Consider the following 9,556-nt stretch of genomic DNA (forward strand, 5'->3'; position numbering starts at 1 on the left):
ACACTCTTCCACCCACGCTATGTCTCTGTAATTTCTTCCTAGTTCTGTGAGGCTCAAGAAAATGAACGAATTCATTTCTTTCGGAATTCTCTGTGGCTGCACATGAACCAACTCTCCCAGCAGTGTGTGACCAGCGATGAGGTAAGGAGCTCCAAAAAGGCTTCTGGGCTTGTTGGGGCAGCGCGAGGAATCTGACAGCATGATCAGTGGGAATGGCACAGAAAAATAATAGTCATCATAGTCCTAATAATTATAATCATAATCATAATAATCATAGTCATATATTTAACGCACTTACCGTATGCCAAAGATTGTGTGTGGTGAACTGGGTAGATAAAATATCTAGTCTCTGTCTTATTTGGAGCTCACTATCTAAGGGTGAGGGAGAGCAGGTATTGCCTAATAATAATAATAATAATAACATGAATTGCTAAGTGCTTATTTTGTGCCAAGTAAGTACACTGAGTGCTAGGGTAGACGCAAGATAATAGTCAGACACAGACAAGACTGTAAGCTTGTTGTGGGCAGGGAATGTGTTTGTTATGTTGTTATACCGTACTCTCCCAAGCATTCATTCATTCATTCATTCAGTCGTATTTATTGAGCGCTTACTGTGTGCAGAGCACCATACTAAGTGATTGGGAAGTACAAATCGGCAACATATAGAGACAGTCCCTAACCAACAACAGGCTTACAGTCTAGAAGGGGAGAACTTAGTTCAGTGCTCTGCACACAGTAAGCACTTAAGAAATACAAATGACTGACCAAGAGAAAGGGAGATTTAATCCCCATTTTACAGGCGAAGAAACTGAGACACGGAAAAGTGAAGTGAATTGTCCATAGTTACACAGCAGGCAAGTGGCCAGGCCGGGATTAGAACCCAGACCCTCTGACTCCCAGGCCTGTGCCTTTTCTACTAGCAAGCTGGCCTCACTAATGCTGAACTGTGAGGGCACAAGGAGGTCCGTCAAACCTCAGTTAGAGCAAGCACCAAGATACTGCAGGATTTCAGAAGTCAGATTTGTGCTGGGAAGTAAAAGTTCAGTGCAGGAGAAAGTCTAGAATAGGTGTTTTCTGGAGCAACCCCAATCTGGTCTGAGAGACTGCTGAGAGTTCTAGATTCTGGGCCACCCAGCAACAGTGAAGGATAGAAGGATAGATTGAGAAGCAGCGTGGCTTAGTGGAAAGAGCACGGGCTTTGGAGTCAGAGATCATGGGTTCAAACCCCAGCTCCGCCAATTGTCAGCTGTGTGATTTTGGGCAAGTCACTTAACTTCTCTGCGCATCAGTTACCTCATCTGTAAAATGGGGATTAAGACTGTGAGCCCCCCATGGGACAACCTGATCACCTTGTAACCTCCCCAGCGCTTAGAACAGTGCTTTGCACATAGTAAGCACTTAATAAATACCATTATTATTATTATTATTATTATCTAGATTCCCACCTTGTTTAATCCCAGGGCTAGGCAGAGTCATCTTCTTTTCCCAATCCAAAATCTGGGAAAGACGGCAGGAACTGTTTCAGGACTGAAGTTTCACACCTTTGGATTTATCTTTCACATTAGTTGTACGAAGAAGTCCGGAAGAGTTTAGAAATGTGCAGCATCGAGAAGGACATTGAGTATTTTGTAAATTGCCGCAAAACCGGGCAAGTTCCACCAGGTGAGTGGTGATGGGTAACTTTCAACCTGGTCTAATAGCAATGCTCTAAGCAGGTCTAGATTTGGGATTTAGCAGCCAGTGTATGCTTGCCTAAATAGTCATGGCCCAAATCCTGGTTCTGCCTATAAGTTCCCTCTCTGTGATTACCATTTCTTGGGGGTAGTAACAGGGTCATCTTGATGGTCAGAAAGATGCCGATCCTCTAGAGAGCGGATCTGAGGGGATTCCCAGGGAGCTGTGGGCTTCTTATTTGACTTGGAAAGCTTGGATCATTTTATTTTAGCCTTTTCCTCTGCCCAGGTAGAGGAAGTCTTGAGTTACAAGAGATTAATAGGGTGGGCATGAGAAAGCAAAAGGCTTTTGAGAAAACACACTGTTAGAGATACATTCCGTCTTGAATGTTGTATTCATTCATTCAGTTGTATTTATTCTGCACTTAGTGTGCACAGAGCACTGTACTAAGCACTTGGAAAGTACAATTCAGCAACAGCTAGAGACAATCTCTACCCAACAACGGGCTCACAGTCTAGAAGAGGGAGACAGACAACAAAACAAAACAAGTAGTTTACAGAAATATTACACTAACCAGGATGAGATAGCAGTCTGTGTTGTTTTCTCTACTGGTTATGGATTTCTTCAATGAAGATCTTTGTTTAAACCTGAAATAAAGTTGCCATCTAAAAAGCTGCTTGCCCCAGGAAATCCATTTTTGACATGGATGAGAGGTCAGGTGTGGCTTAAAGTTGGTCGAATGCTTGGCTTCTGTTTCAGCCCCTGCCTCCAAATCTTCCAGGCCACACTTTGTTGATTTGTTTTGTTTTTTCTCTTCCTGCCCTTCTCCCAGGAAGAACATAGTTGACGTATGACGTCTCGGTAAAAAAGTGTGTCAGCACCATCACCCGTGGATTGTAGATGGAGGGGGTGGGGGTAGGGGGGAGAAGAGTGATTCTAGAAAGTAAACAGAGTTAAGAAGGTCACAGGAAGTTCATCCCAAGTCAGAATGAGAATCGTATCCCAGATTGCTGGGCCATGGCATGAATTGACCGTGAGATAGAAGGCTTTCGTCTCTGGCAGTGTCTGAGTTTGAATCACCTCATCTTACTTCATTACCACAACTAATAATAACACTAATGATGACATTTGTTAAGCATTTACTCTGTGTCAAGCATTGTTGTAAGCACTGGGGTAGATACAAACTAAATCAGGTTGGACACAGTGCCTGTCCCACATGGGACTCATATAATCATAAACTCTATTTTCCAAGTGAGGTAACTGAGGTCCAGAGAAGTGAAGTCAATTGCCCAAGTCACACAGCAGACAAGTGGTGGAGCCCGGATTAAAACCCAGGTCCTTCTAACTCCCAGGCCCCTGCTCTATCCACTAGACCATCCCGCTTCTCAATGCTGTTTACCCACTTAGCTCTCAAGCTGTATGCAATGGGCCGAAGCACGGGATGGTGGGTAGTGGTGGGGAGGGCAATTCTCCACTGGGATGAGGGATCTGGCCACGTTTTGTGATCGCCTTATAGGAATACAGCATTGGGCTGAAGTGACTTTACTTTCTGCTCTCCCAGTGCCACCCTCACCGCACCTGTTAAATACATCATTGTGGGGTCAGAGGAGGCTGTCTGGAGAAAGGGCCACTTGGGAGCACTGAACAGCCATGAGCAGGTTCTGCTGTTCACGCAGTCTCCTTGTTTGTTTGAATTATCGGTCACTGGAGTGATCTCTGAATCCAGCCTCTCCAAAGGAGGGTGCGGGAATTAGCCACTGTGTGGACTTGTGGAGATGACACCATGAGGTCCTTTATAATAATAATAATAATGGTATTTGCTAAGGGCTTACTATGTGCCGAGCACCATTCTAAGCACTAGGATAGATACAAGATTAACAGATTGTCTCACGTGGGGTTCACAGTCTTAATCCTCATTTTACAGATGAGGTAACTGAGGCACAGAGAAGTTAAGTTCATTCATTCATTCAGTTGTATTTATTGAGCGCTTACTGTGTGCAGAGCGCTGTACTAAGCACTTGGAAAGTACAATTCAGCAACAGAGACAATCCCTACCCAACAACAGACTCACAGTCTAGAAGGGGGAGACTTCTAGACTTGCCCAAAGTCACACAGTTGACAAGTGGTGAAGCCGGGATTAGAACCCACGACCTCTGACTCCCAAGCTTGTGCTCTTTCTACTGAGCCTCTAGACTGGCAGCTCACTATGGACAGGGAACGTGTCTACCAACTCTGTTGTATTGGTATCTCCCAAGCGCTCAGTGCAGTGCTCTGAGCACAGTAAGTGCTCAGTAAATTACACGGATCGATTGCGGCTAGAGAAAACATTCTCTTCATGCTCCGATTTTCCATCCGTCTTACCAGCTCCTGTCACTTATGAGAATTACTACAACTCACAGAAAAACATAACCCCAGGAAAGGCTCAAGGACCCAATGTGGCAAGGTAAAAAATTCAGTCCTATCTTGATTATAGATACATTCGCATGCGTTTGCTTTGAATTCAGTATTGCTATATAAATATGTAGTTTTTTCTTTAATAAACTTGATTAGACTTTTTTGAAAGGCACAGATGAATAGACCATAGAACTTTATTTCTTAGATGATTTGTTTTAAAGTGATTATTATGGCACTTCCTAAAAGCTTATTATGTGGCAGGTCCCATGCTAGGCAGTGGGAAAGAGATGAGATAATCAGGTTGGTCATAATTCCTGCTCCACATGGGCTCAGTCTGAGTCAGAGAGAGGAGGATTGAATCCCCATTTGACAGATGAGGTAACTATGGCCCAGAGAAAGAAGTGACTTGCCCAAGGTCACACAGCCTACAAGTAGCAGAGCCAAGACTGAAGTCCAGGTCCTCTGACTTCCAGACCTGTGCTCTTTCCATTAGGCCACACTGCTCTAAAGCAAAGGTGTTCTTACTTGTACAAATAATAGAACAAAAGCTTAACTAGACTTCTTTGTTCCCATTAGCTTTGTTCAGGTGATGTATCTCTTTGTGTGAAAGACCCAGTCAACCTTGGGCAGTAGTTGTTAGACATTTACTAAGATCAACATTAATCCTTCTTCACAACCTGACATTTCTGTGTTGCCAAGAGGGATTTAGGCTTGGAGCAGTTAGGAAGCTTGCCATGAGATCTGGAATTGTGGTCTTCAGCGTCAAATTGTTGTTTAGCTTTGCCCATCTGTGGGTGGCTTAGCCCAGGTGGATTGAAGTAATTATAAGCAGTGTGGCACAGTGGATGGGAGTCAGAAGGTTGTGTGTTCTAATCCCGGCTCCACCACTTGTCTGTTGTGTGACCATGGGCAAGTCACTGCACTTCTCTGGGCCTCAGTTACCTCATCTGGAAAATGGGGATTAAGACCGTGAGCCCCACATGGGACAGGGACTGTGTCCAACCTGACTTGCTTGCTTGTATTCACCCCAGTGCTTAGTGCAGTTCCTGGCACGTAGTAAGTGCTTAACAAATATTGTTACTATTATAAATATACCCATGGCCATTCTTCTTTGAGATCTTGCTGATCCTTTAGTATCAAAAACCCAATTTGATTAGAATTCTTGGTACTGAGAGTAGAACATAGCTTGTGTAAGGTAGAAAATATTTGGTGTTTCTGAAAATTGAAAATAATTTCATTTTTGTTTCTTGCAGAAGAGGACCTCCTCCAGTTCCTTCAAATCTACCATGTAAGTGTCAGCATCAGTGCAACGCTTTTTGACGTCCTTCATTTAGATTTATATTAAATTGGGTATTTGGGCGTGGGTGGGTGGACAACAGGTTTTCTTTGTGTCAAATGACAAACGAAAACTTGTTTCCTTTGGACTAAACCGTAGGAAGGGTAATCGAGAACCCAGGTGCAGATTGCATGGTGTGCAGTCTCGCAGTTGTGACACCTGTTCTCTGTAGTTTCGTCAGGAGGAAATGTAAACCAACGCTCTTTGGAAATTAAGTTCAAATTGGAAAATGAGAATTTGGGCCAATTCTGGATATTCAGGGCTTGATTATCCGGTTTATGGCTTATTCCCTTCACTTTGGCCATAAATGAGTCCCGGATTCAAAACATTTCTTGAGCCGTCTGCAGGGTGCTACCCCATGGTCTGCGTCCTTATTCCTGGTACTCTGGGCCCCAGTAGGAAGACGACTGTCTGGGAAGAGTATTTTTTTTTTAATAGTATTTGTTAAGTGCATACTTTGTGCCAGGCACTGTAATAAGCACTGGGGTAGATACAAGCTAATCAGGTTGGACACTGTCCATGTCCCACATGGGGCTCACCGTGTAGGCTCTGGGTCCTGCAATCTCAGGACCGAGGCTCATCCATCATTCTTGACAGACGTCCAAAGTGGACGTTTCGTTCCTTTGCGGCCTCTTATATCCTCAAGAGGCCACAACAGATTTGCTATTGGTGGGGTTTCCTGTTTGATAGAGAGAGAAGACCATCTATTTCTTTCTTTACTGGTACTGGGAAAGTCTAGGAATATGCGGGAAGGAGAAGTCCATGCTTTCATCTGGGAAATATTTGATTAATTCACTTTGTTTCTTGTTCCACACAGGTGATCCTGATTACTCTTCGATTGATGAATACAATGTGATACAATATTAACACCCACAGTAAGAGCCTTTTTTCAAAAGTATTGACGATTAAATTTCAAATAATTGAAGTCTTGGGATAACCAGAGATAACTGAAGAGCTTCCCTTCTCTTCATTTGCTTTTCCGTTTTTCTCCTTCCTCCCTACCCTCCCTCCCCTTTCCCCCCGATGGAAGCACAATCTTCTCTGTGCTTTAAATCTACACCCCATCCTTCACTGCTGGAAAACCTGCAGTGACAAAAAGAAATAAGCGGGCAAGGCGCCTTAAGAATTATCCACCCCAATCTAAACCCTTCTTGAGTTTTCTAACTTCTCTCATTTTTCCCTTCTAAGAATTCACTGTGGACCTCTCTTCTGTGAATTTACCCAAACTCTCTTTTTTTAAAATGTTATTTCATTCATTCAATCAATCATATTTTTTGAGCGCTTAGTAGAGCACTGTACTAAGCACTTGGATTTGTTAAGCCTTTACTATTTGCCAGGTACCATCAAAGTGCTCAGGTACCTTGTTGTGGGAAGGGAATGTGTCTGTTTATTGTTATATTGTGGTCTCCCAAGTTCTTAGTATGGTGCTTTTCATGTAGTAAGTGCTCAATAAAATACGATTGAATGATAGATATAAGATAACCAGGTTGGGCACAGTTCCTGTCCCTCATGGGGCTCACAGTCTTAATCCCCATTTTACATAATCCCCATGACATAACTGAGGCCCAGAGAAGTGAAGTGACTTGCCTTAGGTCACTCATGAGCCCTTCTACCTGCAGAACTTGATAGGATTCTTTTTTGTCTCCATTCACTGACATCACTGAATGTATTTCAAGTAGCCTCTCTGAGGGCCTGGTTCTGTTGGCAATTTTTTCATGTATAGTAGTTGTAGTGAACATATTTTTGAAATGTTTACTATGTGAAGGGCACTGTTCTAAGCCCTGGGAAAGAATACACCCGTGGGACAGACATTGTCAGGCAACCTGGGAGAACCCGGAATAATACAGTAGTTTTTGCGTTCACTGGGGAGCGTGTTTGAGCTAAAACAATAAGAACCACCAATCCTGTTTACGTATTGGGAAGAGAGAGGGGAAGAGAGAGGCAGCTATTCAGAGTACACACTGAATGGAGAAATTTGGACTACTGCTTCTGGATCTTTTCCCTCAGCCATCCTACAGGTCCATCAGTAACACCCCAACTGGAGGAGAAAATTTTTTTTATTTTAAAATATTTGTGAAGCCCTTACTATGTGCCAAGCACTGTTGTAGGCACTGGGTTAGGTACAAACTCATCAGGTTGGACCCAATCCATGTCCTACGTGGAACTCACGGTCTTAATCCCCATTTTACAGATGAGGTAACCAAGACACATAGAAGTGAAGTGACTTGTCCAAGGTCACACAGCAGCAAGTGGGAGAACTGGGATTAGAATCCAGGGCCTTCTGACTCCCGGGCCCATGCTCCATCCCCTAGGCCATGCCGCTTTTAGCACTTGATATTCACCCTCCCCTCAGCCCTACAGCGATATAGTACATAACCATAATTTATTTGAATGTCTGTTTCCATCTCTAGACTATAAATTACTTGTGGGCAGGGAAAGTGTTTACCATCTCTATTCTGTGTACTCTTCCAAGCACTTAGTACAGTGCTCTGCACAGAATTAAGTGCTCAGTAAATACCATTGATTGATCAAGACTCCCATGTGGGACAGAGACTGTGTCCCATCCACTTGTATCTACCCCAACGTTTAGAACCATGCTGGGCACATAGTAAGTGCCCGTTATGGGCCGGGAATGGGCCTGCTTATTGTCATATCATACTCTCCCAATGCTTAGTGCAGTGCTCTGCACAGCCTAAGCGCTCAATAAATACGATTGACTGACTGACTGAACAAATACTGTTCTAGTGATATCAGCAATTGTTTCATTTTGTGCAGCTGTTTTCACCTTTTCCCTTTTCTTCCAGACAGAAGCCTGCAGGCCTAGCGCTCCATTTGAAGAGAAGGAATTCTCGAAAGCAGCAGGTTGGTGGCCATTCTGAAGCCAGTCTCTGTCGGCTCTGAAGATGTGGGAGTGAACCGTTTTTATCACTCTTAATGCTTCAGATTGATGGAAGAGAGTCTGCATTTAAAGAATCCTTCTTGACTGTAAGCCCGTCGTAAGCAGGGAAGGTGTCCACCTACTCTGTTTTATTGTACTCTTCCAAGTGCTTAGCACAGTGCTCTGCATCTAACAAGTACCTCAATAAATACCATTGTTGGATCGATAATCTGCATTTAACATGACGGCTCATTGAAGAATCTCTCTGGTAAGCTCCTTGTGGGCAAGGAATGTGTCTACTAACTCTGTTTTATTTTCCCACGTACCTAGCACAGTGCTCTGTCCACAGTAAGCACTCAGTAAATGCCATTCATTTATTGATTTAACCCAAATATTCCAGTGAGAAGATAGTCCTTTTTCCAGACAACTACTGTGATTTTGGAAGGTTTCCTGGCTACTCTGTAGGAAACAAAATCTTTCTATCTTGGGTGATGGAAATGTCTGCAGAATGTTTCATCTAGTTTATGTCAAAAGCCGATCCTTGTTGCCCGATGGAATTCTGCTATATTCAGTAGGTTGCATAGTGTGTGATCTCAAATGCAGAGAACCTCACCAAGCGACTGATGCCAGTGAGTCTCATAAGCTGATCCAGATAGGCAGTGCGGCCTAGTGAAACCAGCAAAGGTCTGAAAGTCAAGAGATCTGGGCTCTAGTCCCTGCTCTGCCACTTGTCTGCTGGATATGACCTTGGGCAAATGACTTAACTTCTCTATGCCCCAATTTCCTGTCCTGTAAAATGGAGAGAAAATGCCCACACTCCCTCCTCCTGAAACTGCAAGCTCCACATGGGATAGGACTGTATCTGATCGGATTCTCCTGTTTCTACTCCAATGCTCACCACAGTGCTTGGCACATAATATTTAATAAATACTATTATTCCAATAAATAACTAAATGTTTTCCTGAGAAGCAGCAGGGACTAGTGGAAAGAGCATGGGCCTGGAGATCAGAGGACCTGGGTTCTAATCTCAGCTCTGCTAATTGCTTGCGGTGTGATCTTGGGCAAACACTTAACTTCTTTGTGCCTCAGTTTCCTCAACTGGTAAATGGAGATTAAATCCTACTCCCTCCTACTTAAACTGTGAGCCCCATGTGGAACATGGACTGTGTCCACCCTATAGACTTGCATCTACCCCAGCACTTAGAACAGTGCTTGACACATAGTAAGTGCTTAACAAATACCATAAATAAAAAGAATTTAAATGTCAGCTCTGT

General features: G+C 43.6%; 1 protein-coding gene across 1 annotated transcript in view; it reads left to right on the forward strand.

Moving 5' to 3' along the window:
* Window positions 1-9,047, forward strand: part of PSTPIP2 (proline-serine-threonine phosphatase interacting protein 2) — an 81,238-nt gene extending 72,191 nt beyond the window's left edge. The window contains exons 10-15 of the mRNA XM_038744064.1: window positions 43-141; window positions 1,566-1,662; window positions 4,039-4,117; window positions 5,322-5,356; window positions 6,222-6,279; window positions 8,209-9,047. Of these exons, the coding sequence (XP_038599992.1) occupies window positions 43-141; window positions 1,566-1,662; window positions 4,039-4,117; window positions 5,322-5,356; window positions 6,222-6,271 (360 nt within the window). The 3' untranslated portion in view covers window positions 6,272-6,279; window positions 8,209-9,047. The remainder of the gene's footprint in view (window positions 1-42; window positions 142-1,565; window positions 1,663-4,038; window positions 4,118-5,321; window positions 5,357-6,221; window positions 6,280-8,208) is intronic.
* The last annotated feature ends 509 nt before the right edge of the window (window positions 9,048-9,556 follow it).

Source organism: Tachyglossus aculeatus, chromosome 3 (genome assembly GCF_015852505.1).
Source record: "Tachyglossus aculeatus isolate mTacAcu1 chromosome 3, mTacAcu1.pri, whole genome shotgun sequence".
NCBI classification, from domain to species: Eukaryota; Metazoa; Chordata; class Mammalia; order Monotremata; family Tachyglossidae; genus Tachyglossus; species Tachyglossus aculeatus.